Below are 20,357 nucleotides of genomic sequence, written 5' to 3'. Positions count from 1 at the left end.
TCTTATTTATTTATTTTTGAGACGGAGTCTCACTCTGTTGCCCAGGCTGGAGTACAGTGGCACAATCTCAGCTCACGGCAACCTCTGCCTCCCGGGTTCAAGCGATTCTCCTGCCTCAGCCTCCCGAGTAGCTGGGACTACAGTTGTGGGCCACCATGCCTGGCTAATTTTTGTATTTTTAGTAGAGATGGGGTCTCACCATGTTGGCCAGGCTGGTCTCAAACTTCTGACCTCAAGTGATCTGCCCGCCTCACCCTCCCAAAGTGCTGGGATTACAGGTGTGAGCCACTGCGCCCAGGAAACATTCTTATTTTAAAGGGTAGCTGGTTATCCTGGGAGAACTGGTGGACTTCCTAACTGAGGTAAGCCAAGTGTCTTAGGGTTTGTGTGGTCACAAGTAACAGGAACCCACATAGGAAGACTAAACAAAAAAATAATTTATCAATAGGCTACAAGGGCAGCCCTCACAGAACTTAATGGCAGAGGCACAGCTGGGCTTTGGGAGGGCCAGGGACAGGACAGGAGAACCTGTCAGCCGCTGAGGTGACCTTCTGCTTCCTGGGGACTGTTGTCCATGGACTCTTATCACAAGTGCTTCGTTCACTGTCCGTCTCTGCTTTTCCTTGCATCTGGGTCACATACGGCTGCCACTGAGTCACCTGTCCTCCGGTCAGCATCCCATTTTTACACTCTTGTAGGGAGAGTTTGGCTGGGACAGCTTGGACCAGGTGTCACCCCCCTGGCCCAGTCCATCTGCCCATGGGGTCAAGGCCACATGGGACAAACACAGCGCCTGGCCCAGGGCGAAGACTCAGTTCTGTGTGTGTTGTTGTTATGAACAGGATGTGTTTGGGGCCTACCCCTAAAAAGACGGAATGGGGCATGTTTCCCAAAGAAGTCCACTGCACCAGGCTGAGGAGTTGTTTGCTTAATTCAGTGGGGACCAGAGTGTTGAAGGACTTTGCGGGCAGGAAACTGACATTGGCTCACGTGTTAATGACAGGCCCGTTTGGATCTGTGTGAGCTGGGCAAGGAGCAACTGGTGCCATGTTCACTGAGGAAAGAATGACTTGCAGAATGGGTACCTTCCTTCTCCCTGGCATTGGTTGGCATGCAGCATGGCTGCGTGACTCAAGAAAAGGGAGATGCGCCATCTGTTTTCCACATTGTATGAACTTGCTGGGACTTTGGATAAGTCACTGAACCTCACTGGGATTCTATAACTAATTCTTTCAATAAGAGGTTATCTATATGCACACATACCCCCACGTATATGCATTCACACAGATGTGTATGCACATACATACTTACATATTGTGTATTATTTTAGCAGATTATTATTGTGTTTCTCTGGGAGTTTTTTAAAAAGCACCTGCTACTCGGTGGTCCCCTAGACGAGACAGTACTTGGCAGGGACAAGGGACCCAGCCAGCCCTCCCGCAGGTGACTGGGAATGAGAGCTGAGCACCTCCCAGGCAGGGAGGACAGGTGCCAAGGGGCTCACCCAAGCTCTCGCCGTCCTGAGAGGAGAGAGGAGGTGCCCTCGGCAGGCAGCAGAGCCAGCCCGGCTGCCAGCTTTCATTTCCCTTCCTCACAAGAGCCATTGATGACAATCCGTCAGGGCAGGCCGACGCGGCAGATCGCTTCTGGCAGAAGTCCTTTCTACTTGTCATAAATTAAATCACAGAGAAAGCCACCGGCGGCGAATACAAAGGAAGTCCAAGACCACTGGCTGGAGGTTAACAGCTGTTAGTGACCCAGGGTTCAGGAGACTTCACAAATCCACAAATACGAACAAGGCAGGCTCCTCCAAATAAATTGGGCTGTGAACAACTAAGAGTGCTGTCTGGGATGAAAGTCACAACTCAGAATCACAAATGATAATACAGCAAGAGCAGGACAAAGGAGGCCTGCCCAGAGAACTTTCCAGTCCTCACAGGACATGCATACATTTTTATTTCACCACAAGCCCCTCTGATGCTGTGGGGTGGGCTGGTCAGCTATTATCTCCTGAAAATGCCACCGCACTTGCCTACGGTCACACCGCTGGTAAGTGCCAGAACCAGGGTTCAGAGGGAGGCCCCTGGATCCGCCTCCAGGACCCTTCCCACGATGCCAGGCAGCTTCTGCGAGCTGGATGCAGGCCACGTCGCAGGTGGTGCAGGAAGTTGTGGTGAGAGCTGGTCACACAGACACTCCGTGGCATAGCCCAGAAAAGAGCCCAGGGCTCGTCACTTGAAGCCCCTAACTTGATTCCTGCCTCACTTTGGGGTGAGGGGCTTTAAACTCTCCCTTTTTTGCAAACACAGAGTAATAAACATTCATTGTTTAAAAAAATACAGGCATGTATAAGAAGAATATAGAAACGATAATCTCACCATTCAGAGATGAGCATTTTTAACCTTTCAGGGCATCACTCATCCTTGCAGACATTTTCTCTTCATCTTGACACATCTTTCCTCACCAAAATGGAATGGTATTGTTCCCACTGTTTTGTAACTTCTCATTCCATATATATTAGGAATGTCTTTCCATGTCAAATACACTTCAATGTTTTTCTCATTCCATTAGAAATGTTATATGTATATTTCTTGAAGAAATAACCATAAAGTTATATGCTCACTGTAAAAATACTCAAATCCAAACAGTGCAGAAATGTATAGCAAAGGAAGGAAAAGTTTTACTGAATTCCACCCTTGAGACCTAATTTAGCGGTATTGCTGAATTTCATCTTCACGTTTTTCTATGCACAGACTGGACATATAGATGCATTTTTCCTTCTGCAAAGTGGACCCACCTACTGTTTGGCAGTGTTCTTTTTCCCTTCCTGTATTCCTGTAGCGTGGACATCTTTTCCTGTCGGTACATGAGGCTCTAAGTCATCTTTCTTCCAGTCCTGGGAAAAGGAACATTTGGCTTGGAGGATCCTTGGAAGGAGGGACTGCCCCTCAGGTGGCCACTTGCCCTCTTGTAGGGCGCAGGTGCGGGCCAATGGGCCCCACATCAGTCCTGCAGGACCCCCTGAGTGGGGCTTCCTGCTGCCCCCTCACGGGATGCTGTGTGTTGCCTCAGGTGTGTACATTCTCACGACCGGCCCGATCCCTGTGCTGGAGAAAGAACACGACCCCCGAGTGGCGAGGTGACCTTGTGGGATGTTTTGATGGTAATGGACTTTGCTCCGGATAGGAAGTCAGTGGGCCTAGGTTTGCTGCCAGGCTGCCCTACCGGGGCCATTCTGTCCACATCCACGGCAAAACCCCAGTTCTGTCAGGGGGCCGAGAGGGAGGCAGAGGCATGCCAAGAGCACATTCAGACCCCAGCCCTCTCTGAACTCCCCCAACCCCCGACCCCCACTCCGGCTGTCACATGGGCGTCGGCAAAGCACTGAGGAGGGAGGCCTCCGAAGGGCCGGGGCGGCTTGTGGGGCGCTCAGGTCAGGGTGGTGCTGCTATTTCTGAGGACTGTCCTGCTTAGAGGGGAGGGGACTGGCTACTGGAGCCTGTTCTCCCCCAGCGGGTTGAAATATCATAAACTGGGAGAAAGCAGGAAGAAGACAGTTAATGTAGGCTGCCTTCTCTCTGCTGTGGTGGGCAGAATAATGATCCCTGCCACCCCCCACCCCAAAGTTCATATCCTAATCCTAGAACCTGTGACTGTGTCACCTTTATGTAGCAGAAGGGACTTGGCAGCTGCAGTTCAGTTCAGGGTCTTGGGATGAGGAGCATGTCCTGGAGTATCCAGGTGGGCTCAATGGAGTTCCAGGGGTCCTTATGGGGAAAACGAGGAGGGCGGGACTCAGAGGAAAACTGACCGTGGAAGCAGAGGGTGGAGGACGTGGCTGTGAGCCGAGGAGTGCTGGCGCAGCCTCTAGAAATTGAAGGCAAGGAATGGAGTCTCCTCTGAAACCAGCAGAGGGGACACGGCTCTGCTGACACTTGGATTTTAGCCCATGAGCCCCACCTCAGACTTCTGGGCTCCAGAACCATACGAGAATACATGTAGGAGAATACATGTAGGAGAATACATGTAGGAGAATACATGTAGGAGAATACTGTAGGAGAATACTGTAGGAGAATACATGTAGGAGAATACTGTAGGAGAATACATGTAGGAGAATACTGTAGGAGAATACTGTAGGAGAATACATGTAGGAGAATACTGTAGGAGAATACATGTGTTTCTTCAGGCCACTAATTTTGTGGTCATTGGTCACAACAGCAAGAAGCACTGCTCCACAGAGGGTGAAGAGTGGAAGGGGTCACAGGCTTTAGTTTGTAAATCTCTGTTACCTTTATTGCAGATAACCGTCTCCTCAGGAGGAATGTTGGTTCAGAAACTGAACACCAATGATCTTCAGTGCGAAAGAACAGCATTTGATGGAACTACGGTCTATGCACAAAACAAGGTCAGTGAGATGGGTTTCCCGAGACTGCATTTTACCCACGGGCTGCGTGGGCCCTTTCCAGGGGATGCTTGCTCTGGGATGCACATTAATTGGACCGTAGTAGTTCATGCAGCACCTGAAAATGTTCCCTCACCAAGAGGGCTCCCCTTTGGGGAGCACAGCTCTGCTCAGACCCACGTGGGCTTTCAGCAGCATCCTGGGAGGAGCCGCAAAGCTGCGACATCTCCTCTCGGTGTTTCTCAGACCCACACAGAACAGGATCCCAGCAGGGGGATCCATTACCCTGTGCTGCTCAGAGGGAATGAGGGCGGCGAGTGGTCCCTCCTCTCTCCTCTGGGCAGCTCTTGGCTCCCTGGAGGCCCACTGGGAGGGGCTGCACATTGGATTCTGAGGGAGGGAAGGGGCCACAGTCCAGAACCCTTGACTACTCTGAACAGAAAGTAGATTTCTCCAGATGGAGCATCCTTCATCTGAAAATCCCAAACCCAAAACGCTCCAAAATCCAAATCACTTTGAGTGCCGACATGATGTCACGAGTGGAAAATCCCACACCTTTGCTTTCTGATGCTTTTCATGAACACACATTTTGTTTCATGCACATTATTTTAAAAATATTGTATGAAATTCCCTTCAGACTATTTGTGAAGGCATATATGACACATAAATGAATTTTGTGTTTAGACTTGAGTTCTATCCCCAAGATATCTCCTTATGTATATGCAGATATTACAAAATCTGAAACTTGAAACACTTCTGGGCCTCAGCATTTCAGATGAAGGATGCTCAACCTGTACTGCTGTATCTCTGCTTATTACAGCTACGTTTAAAAGCCGGATATATATAACTTCCATATTTACAGTTCTTGCCCTTAAATTCACCCGGTAGGGCGCCCACATTGTCTGTAAGGCTGCCAGCACCCTCCGCCTTCCCTGTCGGTGCTGTGTGCCTTCCGAAGGTGGCCCTGTCTGAGACTCTCTGCACCTCCACTTCTTCCACTTGTGTGTCCCGGGTGTGCCCCAGTTTTGCTCCCTGACCCCGGACCAAATCCTGGTGAATGACATCTCACGACTCCAAATCCTGACATTTGAAAGACCGGCACTTCTTTACAGTTTTCCCAGAGGACATGGGAATAAAACATCCACTTGTAAATGAGGCCCAGAGATGGAGTTCTTTGCCAAGCATGATCAAACTACCCTGGGATGGGGCAATAGCGTGACTGCAGCTGGGAAAGGGGAGGATTTAAAGATTTTTATTGTCTATAACTGATGTATTCTCTGTGTCCAGGACATTTGCTACAGTCTGCCTAAGGAAGGAGTTAATTAATATATATATACACACATACATACACACACACACACACACACACATATATAGGCTCACTGCAACCTGCGTCTCTGGGTTTAAGCAATTCTCCTACCTCAGCCTCCCGAGTAGCTGGGATTACAGGTGCCCGCCACTACACCCAGCTAATTTTTGCATTTTTAGTAGAGATTGGGTTTCACCATGTTGGCCAGGCTGGTCTCGAACTCCTGACCTCAGGTGATCCGCCCGCCTCCCAAAGTGCTGGGATTACAGACTTGAGCCACCGCGCCGCGCCTTAATTCCCATATTAGCTGAACACACACTCTATGCCAGTCTGTGCTGGGGGCCTGAGGTCCAGCAGTGAACAGAACAGGTACCATCCCTGCCCTCAGTGAGCAGCAAAGAACAGTCACCCAGGCACCTTGTGGATGAGGAACACCTGGGTCCTGAGCGGTGTCATTTCATGGGGGAGGGTCTGCTGTTCCTTCTCTCTCAGCGTTTTGCTGGGTTCGCTCATTGCTTGTTCTCGCCTCCTTTGGAGTGGGCAGGACCTGCTAGGTCCTACTCAGGGATGCTGGGTAAAGACTGATTCTGGAGGAGGGTGACATCAAGCGGCTGTACATGCTGCAGAGTCCAGTGTAAGATAAGCCAGGCTGGGCAGGGCTTTTCTCCTGCCCTTTACCTAATGGCGCCTCCTCTCTCCTGTTCACCCCCTCGCTCCTGTCCAGAGACAGCAAGTGGTTCTGACGGAGCGGTGGGCCCAAGGGCACCCGGCCATCCATTTTTCTTCCATGCATCCTGGCTGGGCCGACACCTCAGGTATGTCATAGCCTTTAATTGCTGAGCCACTTATGTTTCATCTAAAAATACCTGAGCAGCCGCAGGATTGACTCTCCCTAGGAATGACCTAAAACCAGCGTAATGAGGACTGGGGAGTAGCTTCATTTCCATTTAGGCAGGGGCGCGCTGGGACTGCAGCTGGGGGAAGCCTCATGCAGACACAGACCTTTGCTTCCAGCTTGCCCTGTGCAAGTCAGGGAAGGGGATGGTGGGAACGGGAGCGGGTGCGGCTGGGGCACCCTCCTAACTATAGTGTATCCTGGTGAGAGAGGGAGCTGGTGACCACTGTCATTTCCACATCAGAGAGGAATGAGCAGGGGCTGAGGAAGGGAGTGGGAGAGGCCCAGGGTGCCTCACCACTCCCCAGGTTTTTGGAAATAATGATGCATGAAGGTAAATGACAGCCACAAGGACATAGCTCAAATGATCTGGAAGCGTGTTGGAGCAGCAGTGGAGGGTAGCAGAATTCTCTTCCAGATCTGCCTCACCAACTCCGTGACCTCATGCTGCTCACCTGGGCTCTCTGCAGCTCTTTCCTCCTCCACGAACAAGGGAACTGAAAGCAGCAGCAGCCACAGCACACACCCCAGGGTGCACCCGCGGCGCTAAGAGCTGGTCTCAGCGCTGTCTGCGGATTAACTCATTTGTCCTCAAGCCCCTGTGGGGTGGCCACTACTGTCTATTATCACACCCATTTACAGATGGGGGAACTGAGGCCCAGAGAAGCTAAGACCTCCCAGCTGGTCCTGGCCATGGGGTTTTGGGAATCAGGCTCTCACACACCGCTGGCATGGCCTTTCTGAAAACCACTATTTATCAGAAGCCTTGGAATTCATCCTAAGAAATAAAGATAGGGAAAACAAGGTTGCTTATCACAGTGCTGGTGGTAGGAGATGAAGTTAATAAATTATGGAACACCTGTGCAAAATCTGTTCCGGGCTGAAGACTCTGCTGTCAATCATGCCTATGGAAAAACCCTGTGTGCACTATATCATTAAATAAAGATACTGAGTTCCTGAATAGTACATGCCTCGTGATCTTATTTTTGTAACTACCACACCCCTATAGAAAAAGGTGTATGTTGGTGCTTTGTGGCATCTCATGGAGACCAGCTTGGAGATTTGGCAGAAATTAGTCCTCTGCTGTATAGATCTGAGGCTCCTATCTTAAATACAAAAAGGATGGTCTCAGCAAAGTATACCAGGGGAGACTCAGGCTGGGAGTGCTCAGAGAGCATGGCTTCTCGATTCTTCTTACTGCCTAATGGGAGACATACTTGGTTCTGCCTGTCCAGGGTGAATTCTAGGAGGCTGTGGGGGACCCCAGCCTCTTACCCTCCAAGGATACCATTCTGACAATCCCAACATCAGCTCAGATGTTTAAAATCTGCCTGGCAAGCCCACTACTGGGCTCTATCATCTGCGTCAAGGTGCGGTTTACCATGTGTTGTTCAGAGGTCATATATAGAGCAGCTCTCAGGTGCACATGACCTGTCTGTGGCCACAGGGGCCTGAGAGGGCTGAGCATACGGACATTTGTCACCTCTGAGTGACACACCACAAGGTTTTCAAATTTTTTCTTTTTGCCTATCAGTTTATCCTGATTTTTCTACAATAAACAAGTATTGCTTCTGTGAAAAGAAAAAAAGATGTTTATTTTTAATTTAAAAAAGGAGTGCTTTTGCTTAGGTGATCTTTCTAGCTCTACAATTCCAGGATCTCGGTACAGCTCTTAATTGTTGTTTTCTGTGGTTTATTTTCTTTCCTTGGCTTCGAGAGAGAACTATTTTGTTTCCCAATGTGCTCACTGTGGAGACACTGTGTTCCCTGAGGTCTGTGGGAAAATGGGGTGTGGACTGGAGCCAGAGCGTGTGGCTGGGTCCTCGAAGGCGTGGGCAGGTAGAGCGGCCGATGCAGGGCCACCAGCGGCACAGGCCACGGAGGCTACTCCAGGCAAACACCTCCCTGTAGCCCTGGGATGCAGAGGGTGGGACACCTCGAGGGGCTTGGCAGAGGAAGTGAACAATTCTTTCCTCTTATCTACTCCTCCCTAGAAAGGGGAAAATACTAAAACAGTCCAAGGAACCAACAGTCAGGATCCTCGAGCCTAGGATGATTTGAGAGGGCTCCTGAACCCAGGAGGCTGAGTGGTTTGCTCGGCCCAGCCTCACGGTGAGCCTCGCAGCTCATTAGAATCCTCTCAGGATGGAAAGGGGGGCTCTGCGGGCGACTGTGCTCTCGGGGCTGGGCTGGGTGCTGGTGCCCCGGGGACATGGGGACTCAATCAGGCTCCGGTGAGCAGCACTTTCCATCAGATGACACCTTGGGGGCTTTGTAACGAGGTTCTTTGGAATTGGTTCCGAGTGGCTTGGGTGAGTGCTATTGTCAAATATAGCAGTTTATGATTCCATTTCATTTTTACACTTTTTTTTTTTTTTGTATTAAGGGAAGTCAACCACATTTGCTGGAGAATGTTGTCCTAATCTGCCTGCCCCTTCCTTCTCCCAGGTGTGAGGCACGCGATGCATGCTGGGATTCCACGCCAGGTTCAGGGACCGCCTGCGCTCCGAGGCCCAGGGCGCCGACAGGGTGCTGTGGTTGGCCCTCTCCTCTGCCGCAGCCGCGCAGCCCAGCAGCCGCTTCTTTCAAGGTGACTTCCTCCCTGGCTGTGAAGGCAGCTGACACAGGGCTGGGGGCAGCAGCTGGGCTTTCGAGGTGCACCTTCCCTTCCGTGAAACCTGGGATGGGACTGTCCCCTGGGCGGTGCCTGGGCTTCTTTGGCGAGATGATTGCTTTGCCTGCTGAGGTTAGTTTTGGGAAGTGCTTCACCCTGGGTTGGTAGCTGCTTTGAAGACTTGTGATAACCCTGTCATCAAGGTCCCATGGGAACAGGGGAGAGGCAGTTCCTACCTTGGGAACGGGAGATTTTCTCTGCGGTTTCCTGAGGCCAGGGAGGGGCGCTATTCAAAGCGGCAGTGCAAAGGGAGTAACGGACTCTGCTTCTCTGCACTGCACAGGGAGTGACGGACTCGGTTTTTCTATTTTTGGAAGCAGTGATCTGTTCACGTCTCTTCCCAGTGGGCGCCTAAGGGGGCAGGCGTGTGAGTGGATGCCATCCAAAGACAGCACTTTACCTTGGGTAGAAGCCAGGCTCTTTGCTCTGCTTCTCTTTCCTCTGTTCTTGATGAGAACCACCTTTGCTTGAGGAATTCTGAAGTGCTGGTGACCCCTGGGATATCCAGGAGGATAGCCGTGCCCATTCCCGCTGATCACCCAAATGTGGTCTCCTGTCCAGCCCTGGCTGCAGCCTCCCAGTTACAACTGCACTTTACGTATCAATCCATGCTGCCTAATCCGTGGGGGACCTTTGAAGGCAGGGATGGGGTCTAACACCCGTGGGGCGCCGCCACGCCAGCAGGCATCAGTTCAAGGCCTGAGCAGCATAGGGACATGGAGCCAGCCATGCTGCGGCAGCTCACACCTCTCTGCTGTTCCCTCTCACTTTTAGATCGGAAGCCAGTTTCCACACACTTGCCTCTCACTAGAACGTCCTCCTCACCGGCTGAAGAGGAGACACTCATTGAAATCCTAGAGCAGCTGGCTCAGACATTTAAATAGACCAACTGAGGCACAGTGTGGTACCAGAATTGCCTTAGAAAATACCAGGTGTGGTCTAGGGGCCAGTGAACAAGACCTCACTTCAACTTCCCCTCGAAGACGTTGTGCCTTACAGTGAGGGGCCTACAAGGGCTGGGAACTTTTATTTCAAAATAAATACTACCGGGGCTGTGATCAGGCTGGCCTTGACTCCTGCAGCAGATTCTTTTCTTAAGTCTCTCATTTATTCCAGAATGTGGTTTTCTAAAGAATTCGAAGTTCGAGATGAACCACCATTGCCAGTCTGAGGGGACCCAGGGTTGGAGGCAGCAGGAATGCCCCGCTGTGGACTCCACTTCCCCTCCCTTTCTCAGCTCCTCCAGTGTCAGAGGCTGGTGCTGGGCCCCCCCACCCCCCACCCCAGGAGAGGGCTGGACACGGCCTTTGCTGTGCATGGTCCCAGGAGCACAAATGTAACCAATGGATGCTGCATATTTACATACACAATTGAATGAGGCCTAGTTTGCATTTGCTTAAGATTAGGAGTGGCTTCAGTAATGCATGTGGCGTTCTGGTACTACACTTTGATGAAACCTCTAATTTACACCATTTTACCTCTTAGTGACTCCAGGAAAAGTTGCAATAAAACCAATGAGCAGATTTAGAATACATCTACGTACATTCTTCGTGTCCATGGTGGAATCAACATAACTCAGGCCCCACAGCAGAGGAGAACCCAGACGGCTGCAGCTTCTCAGTGGTCCTTGAGACACTGATCCAGGGCTCATCAGCCAAGGGCCACAAGGAAGGGATTTTTCTGGGTGTGCCAGCCTGAAACATCAGCATCTTTCTGACAAAAGGAGGCACCATCAAGCAAGCACCAGCTCCATTTAACTCATGCCTCCTTTTCTGCAGGAGGATGAGGGGCCTCAGCAATGCTGGGTGTGGGCGAGGCTGTGCTGGGCGAACACCGGGACGGGACAGCCCAGCCACTCCTTCAACCCTGATTCCATAGCATGCAGGTCACTCGGTCTTTGCACCAATTTTTCTTCTCCATAAAATGAACCTCACAAGTTTTAAAAGAGGCTTTCCCTGGCAGTGTTTGCCCCGAAGTCATTTCTCCTCATTTGGAAAGTTTACTAAACACAGGAAAAAGCCGACTTACATGATAAAGAAAAAGAGCTCCATGGCCTGAGCCTGTGTGCTGTGGTGAACGGGGCTCATCGTCACCTCCAAACAGCAGCTCTCCCTGGCGTCTAGACAGCAGGTGGAGTGGTCTGGAACCTCCCCCTCCCACCAACTGGACAGAACCCACAGGGCTAAACAGCACAGCAAGGCTGTCGGGGTGCGTGTGTGTGGCCACATGTAACAGTGATGGGACCACAGCTGCAGAAAGGTTTTCACAGAGATTTATTTTAAACCATGGAGGCAACTCTGCATTGAGAGTTGTACATTGGTAATGTATACACGTATATTTTGGTTAGAGGGAAGCACAGTGGGAAAGTGAGCGGAGTAAAAAAACATTCACAATATTCAGCAGCATTTGAATGGAGGCCTGGATACAGACATTTCAACATCCTAGGAAATTCTTGCTCATTACCACCTAATCCCATTCGGGAAGTCAGTGTCAGGACCGGCAGGGAGCGTGGTAAATGCCGGAGGGGTCCAGCTAGACCACACGGGAGAAATCTGTTCCAACGTCGGGCTTATTACATTCTCAGCCTGACCCCCCCGAATAATCTCCTCACTTCAGAAAAAGAAAGAAAAAGCCATACGGCAACATGCCCACTGCAGCCAGGTCCAGATGTGGGCTGCAGCCCGGTGGATGTAGAGAATGGAAGATCCGTGTCCCTGGTTAGAAGTAGAGTGGTAGGCAGGCACTAATGTGGGGCCAGCACCTTCCCTGTTGTCCAGTTAGTAACAGTTTTTGTACATTTCATGTAAAGATTTCCTTTTGCAAAATGACAGTACCTTGAAAAACAAAGTCATGTAAAAAGCAAGGCAAATAGTATAAGACACAAATCCATAAGAGTACAATGGTTTCAAGTGACACTAGTGTTTTGGTCCATATGTCATACTGGCATACACTGCTGATGTAAGGCTGCCATCCACTAAAATGATAAAAGAGAGTGCATATGTGAAACATATTTTTCAAAGCATTTTTCCCTTTTGTGTGAGTGACAGCTCACCTTTTCATGCATCCCCGAGAACCAAGGGAAAAAAGAATCATAAGTATCAAGGTCAGATTCTCAATCTAACTTTTCAGCCAACCTGTAATTCCTGATACTTCCAAGAAAGTCAGATACTCTTCCTGACTGGTAAAGGTACACATTTTGAGGTATCTATTTTTAGTGAGGTGGTACCATAATTAATTTCCACACTTACCATCTTAAAAAACATTTTTCCCCTACAACCTCATGAAAAGAAACTTTACCATCTTTTCCCAAAACCAAACCTAGTAGGCTGTAGATGGAAAAAGTCCAGAAAGTAACTCACTTGATATGATGGAAGACAACAAAGGCATGTGGTGATAGACCCTCCTGTATCCAAGGGAAGCCAGCAACATGTGGGCAGCTCACTGGTGATGGGTTAGGCACGCCCAATAATAAACGAGACTCGTGGAATCGTAGAATCACAGGATTGGAAGGGACCTTAAGCATGATGATCAAATTCATCCCTCACTCAAGCCTTTAATCTCCCTTTCAACATCTCTGGCAAAGGCGCTACGCTCTTAAAAAAATTCCCTGGTATGGGACGTGCAAGGAAGATATCCCATTCCAATTTGGGACTGGTCTAATGTATAGACACTGCTTTCATGTGCTAAAGCTAAGTAGGCTTCTTGGTGGAAAGGAGATAATGTTTAAAGGCAAAAATCCAAACCACAACCCTGGAGGGCTGACATGTGATTCCTGGTTAAGAAGCTGAGCTGAAGTTTTAACAGGAACACAGATGTTTCTGGACTCAGTTTTGGACACAGATCTTTGGGTCCTACAAGGAAAAGGCAAATGATGTGATAGCAAAGACAGGCGCTGCCATCCCCCTGCGTGGTGTTCCTGCCTCCACAGGGCCAGGTCTCCCGGACAGACCTGTAGCTGAATTGACAAAACTCTGCCTTCCGCTTGCAAGTGCCCCTGTAAGGAGGATCCCCCACATTGTACTGGAATCATCTGTGACTTGCAAGAGCAGAAAGTGGAGGGCAGCAGCTGCCTGCGTCTGCACCCAAACACTTGGCCCCGCCTATCTGTGCAATGCCACACTGGACTAGAACAATCCCCTCCTGCCACAGGTCCAGGGCTTTCCTTTTCCAGGGTGGAGCAGCTGAGCCCAGCACACCTTTAGTGTTAGTCTGTGAGTCCTTCCTGGTAGCAGGCCGTGCACTCATAGGCTCCACCTCCTCCTCCCAGACTCCAGTGAGAGGCTGTGCACCCAAAGATCCAGAATTAGTTACCCTGGGTCACTTCCAGATAACAGTTCTAGGGATTTCCAAAGAAAAAGAAACTGATACTATTGTAATATAAACTAATAGTAGCATTGGCTGCAGGAGGAGCCTCTGGGGAAACCCCTCGCAGTGAGCCGTGTGCTGCTTTCCTCTGAGGCCAGGGAGCAACAGCATCTGATAGCAACAAGCTCGGTTCCGGGATGCAGCTGAGCTACTTGGCTGTTCTCCGGCAGCTCCAGCCCACTTGTGATCCCTGGACACACCACACTGACTCCAGCTCTCAGGCCTTTGTTTATGCTGTTTCCGAAGCCTGGAAAGTCATTTCCATTTTTCCCCCTTATGACTCACTCCTCATCCTTTAACACTGAGCTCAAAGTCCTTTCCTCTGTGAAGCCCCTCCTGCCACACCTGCTGGGTTAGTGGCACCCTGGCATGCCTCTATTATGACCACATTGCACTGAAAAGACCCATTTACTCACTGTGTGACCTCTGCCCAGCCTGAGAATGGGCTGCAGACAGCTTGCACCGCCAGTGCCTAAAGCCTGGTGGCTGGTGAGCGCTCAACACGTTGACATGAACATTCAAATCTCAGGGATCATCTAGAGAACTCAGTGTTCAACAGGAACTTAATTTCTGTGTTTTCCAATCCAGTTAATAAATATCTGTCTTCATACCAGGAAAAATTCAGTAGTATTTTAAAGGAGAAAAAATAAGAATGTATTGGTAAAATGCTTTCTTTCACTTCGAAGTATCTTAGTGAACAAGAACACTTACCTAGAATTAAAATTCTATGAATAGCCATAACCAGAGGAATCTCATTTAGTGAATATTTGTGTCCAGTAACTGTGACCCACGCTTAGAGCTATCCTTTTGCTTAAAAACAAAAATTTGGGCCTTAAGAAGTGATTAATATCAGTCAAAAATAAATTATACTTTATTTATTCAGGGCCTTGCTCTGCTGCCCAGGCTAGACTGCAGTAGTGCAATCATAGCTCACTGCATCCTTGAATTCCTGGGCTCAAGTGATCTTCCTGCCTCAGCTTCCTGAGTAGCTGGGAATACAGGTGTGTGCCACCAGACCCAACTAAGTTTTACATTTTTGGTAGCGACAGGTCTTGCTGTGTTGCCCAGGCTGGTCTTGAACTCTTGGGCTCAGCGATCCTCCCGCCTCGTCCTCCCAAAGTGTTCAGATTATAGGTGTGAGCCATGGCACCTGGCCTATACTTTTATAAAATGAATCTCAGAAAATGAAAATGTGATATTCCGTAAGGGCAGTGCTGTAAGCCTGGGAATCACAGCCAAATGGGGTAGGGTGAATTTTAAGTGCCCCTGGATTTCCATTTCAGTTTTGCCTCTGGGGTGGTTTGAGGGGAATGTATAGGAAGGAATTTATGTGGATGAAGGCAATAATTACCTCCCCCACCACAGGGCTGTAGCCAAAAAAAGTGTCATATATGCTTCTGATAAGAGGAACAAAGCTGGTTCCAGACAGCACCCTGTCTCAAGGCGCTGAAAGTCTCTCCTCCCACTCATGCCATTACTAAGTAATGTTCAAGAATAGCTACTCCTTAAACATTCTTTTCTCTTGTTTACGTCTCAGTCATATCTAACTGCCCCGTATAACTAATGTGTTTTCTGCTTGGAACACTCTAGATCTCTGAAGATGCCTTCCAGTTTTGTGACTTCATGATTTCTGGAATAATTAAAACAATCAAATGAGAAACACGTTATGGTGGATTGACCTCATACAAAATGACATTAAGATTCCAAATGTTTAATCTCAAACCATTTTGCTATTGTGAAGACACACTCAGGCAGTAATGTCAAGTAATGTCATTCGTTTGGAGGAACTAAGAGCATGTGGTTGGTTTTGTCCCACCAGCTAGAGAACAACTCTGCATATGATATGTGTAGATCTGCCACTTTCTCAACGCAGGCAAGTTAGGCATTATTTGCAAGAGCTGCTATATGTTTAAGCAACAGAGCTAAAATATATGTAAAGTGCAAATCCAACAGGGTAAAACAAGAATTATGAGAGTTCACCTAGACAGAACAAAAGCCAAGTGCTGGCGCCAGCTTTCACTCCTAAGGAATGGAGCCTCCATTTCCCTAAAATGCTTGGAAGACACCCAACACCAGCACATATTTCTCTACAAATTACAAAAATGGGGGAGACACTTAATGCAAAACTCAAGAATTCACAGTATTACAAACACACAGTTGGTTTGCTAAACACATTTCATCAAATTCAAGCACCCATACAGATGAGAGAAAAGGGAAGAGCAATGGATACCTTGACATATCTGTGGTTTTCTGATCATGATTCTCAACACCAGTGAGATGTGAAGTGGCTTCAGCCTCTAGTGGCTCTGTGGGCTGGGAGGAAGACAGTAGAGTGGCATGCAAGGCCACAGGCCAGAGCAACTGTAGAGGACATATGTGATCTGACGGGGACACTCTGCTTCCCGAATGAGGTCTGAAGGCATCTAGACCTATCTCAGAACCCACACAGCTTGCTGGGCGCCTGGGCTTTTGCTGCCCTAATACTGTGTTCCTCTCTCTGTAGGCAGGCCAAGCTCAAAGTTTAGGAAGGGAAAATGGAGTGACTCATGTCTATTACTCATTTCCAACACACAGTCCTCTATTACATACAACTTAGTAAGTGGCTGCAGGTTCTAGTAATAAACTACAAAATAGATATTTGAGTATTTTAAATTTAATTCCCTTGTTAAAGCTCTCTCACAGAGCAATCATGCAGAAAAGAGTCCAAGTAGTTATAACAGTTTTGACTGATGCAAGCAAGGGTAGTGTGGAGCAGGGCAGCGAAGCGACAAGTGCTAATAGCCTGTGCAGGGCATGCGTGTGCCTCTTCAGAGCTCTGGTCACATGGGCTGCGCTGGTCTGATGGCTCAGGTGACAGCTTCCATGTACCATGGCTGCATGGGACACATGCACTGGTCCTGCTTCCCAATGCTAGGGCAGCAGAATCACCTCTAGCAAGGCCCCACCCCCGGGAAGCACACAAAGGGGCAGTGCCCGAGGATGGCTTGTAGTACTTCCCCCTAGTTAGAGAAGTAATGAATGATTGTGAGGGCAAAAAACGGCTTTCCAGGAAAAGAGGGAAAATAATAGGGAGGATTTCGATTTCACTCCCGTATGTATCACCACCAAAAAAACCTGTAGAATCAGAAGAGAGCAAGACACTGTGGGGTGGGGCTTGGGTCGGGAAGGACAAGCAATTGGCCTGTGATCCTCAAGAGACTGGTGAGCTCCCTGATGCTCCCGACATGTGAGGTTGAATGAACTGTGCGTGTAAAGTGCTTAGGAGGGGTAGGCACCTGGCACAGGCTTGCCATTAATTTTTATTCTATTTTTACAGGGGAAAATAAGACGTTTAAAAGGGACTTCAGTATCCTGAGTTGAGTCACTACACACAAGAATATTTCATTTTCTCAAGCTTGATTGGCTTCCCTTAGAAATAAGAGTTCTTCAGGTTCGCTTTCTAAAGTCCTCTTTTCCATTCCCATAGGAACACAGCCTGCACTGTAGGTACCATTCTGTCTCGGATCAACCACATACCGTTTTAGTAAGAAAGTGTGCAAAGTGTTCTGATGAAACACATTAAGGTAAAATGTTTAAATATCTAGTTTTTAAAGGGATAGAATACAGAGGGTGAGGAATACAGCAGGATTACAATCCTGCTGTAATGAACATGTTCAAGTTCAGAGATGATGTCACAGAGAAACACACGATTTAAAGACACTTATTTTCAGAGCATGTATGGTGGGGCTCCCCAACCCCGGGCTGCAGGTGGGTACCCATCCACGGCCTGTGAAGAATGGGGGGGCACCCATCAGAAGTGAGCAGCGGGCAAGCAAGCACTACTGCCTGGGCTCCGCCTCCCATCAGATCAGCGGTGGCGTTAGATTCTCATAGGAGCACGAACCCTATTGTGAACGGCGCATGCGACGGATCTAGGTTGCATGCTCCTTGTGAGAGGCTAGTGCCTGCTGATCTGAGGTGGAACAGTTTCATTTTGAAACCGGTCCCTGCTGCCAACAAGGCTGAGGACCGCTGATGTAGGATTTTGTGTGTGTGTGTCGTTTGTTTTCATTGTTATGAGTGAGGGAGAGCTGTGTCAAAAAAGCTAAAACATGAGGCTCGGGAGGCTCCAACTGAATTCTAAATGATCAGGCACTAATCGTTGAAGCTCTGAGTTAAAATAATCTACTTCTGTGATAATCATGGTTGGGAGCAGCTTTCTCACAGCATTTTTTTTTTTTAAATGTGGGAAAGACAGAGGCAACTGAGACAGAAACACAGTCTTTTCTACTCAATAAGAACGTGAATGAGGCAGACATTACAAACAAATCGCTCTTCAGGCGATTCCAGCAGCTGGCTGGTGAATCCACATGATGAGTTTCCAAATCTCTCCACTGAGGAGGACATGAAAGCAGAAACACTGGGAATAAATAATGTAAATACATCCCCTTCAGGAAAGGCAGAGAGGTGCAGGTAGGTGCAGAGGGAAGAGAACAAAAAGCCGCTGGCCATGTGACACATGTTAAAGTAAAGAAAATACAGAAACTATAATGACCAAAATACTCTGAGTGGATACTTCCCTTATTTCTCTGACACACAAAGCAACACATAAAATGGGGTGTGGAAAGTATAAAATTAAACACCCCACACAGATTTTTCGGTATACTCAAAACAATGCAGCACAGCCAGACTGTATAAACCATTTGTTAAAAAAATAGCTTCTTTTATATTGTATGAACAAGTTGGAAGAGTCTCCTTGCAAGTTCTCACTCGCCGGGTCCCCACTGTGCGCATGGGTCATCTGCAAATTCATCCAGGGTCTTTAGTTTCTTTCTTACTTCTCACATGTCTGCTTTACCACTCTGGTAATGATTTGGATTAAAACAACCATTTCTTTAGTAAATACTATCTTTCTGATTCCTGGGAGAGTCATCAAGACACGACTGGGGTCATATCCCACAACTGCAAATAGGAAAAGATACAGAATGAACTAAAATTAAATTGTGTTGAGGATAACAGTCCTTAGAACTGAATTCTTCAAGGAAATTTTTTTCATTTAACAATCACATACTATACTAACATGATTTCTAAATCTATAAATTTTTTTTCATCAAAAAAGTTCAAATAAAGCTCAAAAACATGACAATGACAGCTTGAAATTTTGATGTAGCTAATGAAGAATAATGGCAGATTCAATCTATTAATGGCTGAGAGGACTGGGAAGACAAGCTACCCTGCAGATCCTCCTGTGAGTCACTAAAAGGGAAACGCTGCAGAGCACTGTGTTGACATCTGAGGCAGCTTTCGATGAGCCAACATGAAAGAGACAATATAGATCTGTCCCACCCTCCAAATAGATTGAATCCATTAAATAACTCAATCCATTAACAGGACGCTAAGCACATTCTGTGTCCTTTCCATTTAAACTTCCAAACCATTTTACAAGATACCTCGTTTTCAAAAATAAAGGACCTGAGGCTGCCAGAGTTTATCTTATTTTAATTAATTAATTAATTATTTTGAGACAGGGTCTTGCTCCGTCATCCAGGCTGGACTGCAGTGGCACAATCAAGGCTCACCGCAGCCTCTTACTGGACTCAAGTAATTCTTGCACCTCAGCCTCCCGAGTAGCTGGGACTACAGGCAGGCACCATCACATCTGGCTAATTTTTAAATTTTTTGTTAAGACAGGGTCTCACTATGGTGGCCAGGCTGGTCTTGAACTCTGGGGGTCAAGCGATCCTCAGTCTCACCTCCCAAAGTGCTGGGATTATAGGCGTGAGCCATCACACCCAGCCCCAGAGTTTATTTTAAACTTCCTCTCAAAGTCATGGAGATCTGGTAGCTTCCAAAGTGGGTTATTTTAGCTATCTCATCCTGCTGTGACCTCCAAGAATGGGTCAGGGAGGTAGAGCTCAGTGCGCTATAAATTCTCATCTGTATTACTGTTTTGACTGCTACACATGTGACCTATTATAGTCTTTTTAGTCTGTCCCAAGTAGACTATCTATTCCTTGCAGGCTGGAGCTCTTATTTCTTTGTGTAGAGCCAGTGCCTGGGATGAGGCTGTGCATGTATCATGTTTGTAATAGGTCCTCAAAAACACTCACCTTCAACGGTTAACTTTTTTTTTTTTTTTTTTAAAGAGATGAGGTCTTGCTTTGTTGCGCAGGCTAGGGTGCAGTGATGTGATCAAAGCTCACTGTAGCCTTCAACTCCTGGACTCAAGCAATCCTCCCTCCCAATCTCCTGAGCACCTGGGACTACAGACACATCATGGCTGGCCACCCAACGATAACCTTTAGAGCAGTGCCTCCCATGTTCTTGGTGTTCCTGTATATTTATATGAGGCCAAAGACGGAAAGCTTCTTAATAAGATGGCGTCTTACCTTAATAACCTTGTCAGTTCCAGAAGTCAGTAACCATCCTCTGGTTGCATCGAAATGCACATGCACAATGTTATGTTTACTGTCATGGAAGGTGGCTGTGGGTGCACGTCTGGAAGGAGCAAAGAAAGCTTCTGAGAAGAAAAGGTGGTGACATATGAATGAGAGAGATCTAGGATGACATTAGGCTCTAAATTTTGGCCTCATGGGTAAAACTGCTTCACCGATAGGAATGTTCCTCAGATCTGACTTTATTCCCTAGTGACCAGTTATGATTAAAAAAAATTACAAGAATTCTTGTAGTCTTTAAAATGGGAAAGAGATGAAAATTTCTAAAAGTCCTTCTG

At 48.0% G+C, this 20,357-nt stretch overlaps 2 protein-coding genes across 10 annotated transcripts in view; one reads left to right on the top strand and one right to left on the bottom strand.

Moving 5' to 3' along the window:
* Window positions 1-10,353, top strand: part of DHRS12 (dehydrogenase/reductase 12) — a 34,349-nt gene extending 23,996 nt beyond the window's left edge. The window contains exons 6-9 of one of the 2 annotated variants that reach the window (XM_031655858.1): window positions 4,301-4,405; window positions 6,436-6,526; window positions 9,062-9,196; window positions 10,055-10,353. In XM_031655858.1, the coding sequence (XP_031511718.1) occupies window positions 4,301-4,405; window positions 6,436-6,526; window positions 9,062-9,196; window positions 10,055-10,164 (441 nt within the window). In that variant the 3' untranslated portion in view covers window positions 10,165-10,353. Of the gene's footprint in view, window positions 1-4,300; window positions 4,406-6,435; window positions 6,527-9,054; window positions 9,197-10,054 lie in introns of both variants that reach the window. The other variant, XR_004178711.1, reaches the window with a different exon arrangement.
* A 1,181-nt stretch (window positions 10,354-11,534) lies between these two features.
* WDFY2 (WD repeat and FYVE domain containing 2) overlaps window positions 11,535-20,357 on the bottom strand; it is a 182,772-nt gene continuing 173,949 nt past the window's right edge. For 4 of the 8 annotated variants that reach the window (XM_021929636.2, XM_021929638.2, XM_031655857.1 and 1 more), the window contains 2 exons: window positions 20,014-20,122; window positions 11,537-12,114 (listed from right to left, as the gene is read on the bottom strand). In XM_021929636.2, coding sequence (XP_021785328.2) covers window positions 12,058-12,114; window positions 20,014-20,122 — 166 coding nt within the window. In that variant the 3' untranslated portion in view covers window positions 11,537-12,057. Of the gene's footprint in view, window positions 18,587-20,013; window positions 20,145-20,357 lie in introns of all 8 variants that reach the window. The other 4 variants (XR_002518374.2, XM_003913902.5, XR_004178709.1 and 1 more) reach the window with 4 other exon arrangements.

The sequence above is a fragment of the Papio anubis genome, chromosome 15 (genome assembly GCF_008728515.1).
Source record: "Papio anubis isolate 15944 chromosome 15, Panubis1.0, whole genome shotgun sequence".
Taxonomy (NCBI): Eukaryota; Metazoa; Chordata; class Mammalia; order Primates; family Cercopithecidae; genus Papio; species Papio anubis.
Note: the sequence above shows the minus strand (reverse complement) of the source record. Positions and strands in the feature narration are given on the sequence as shown.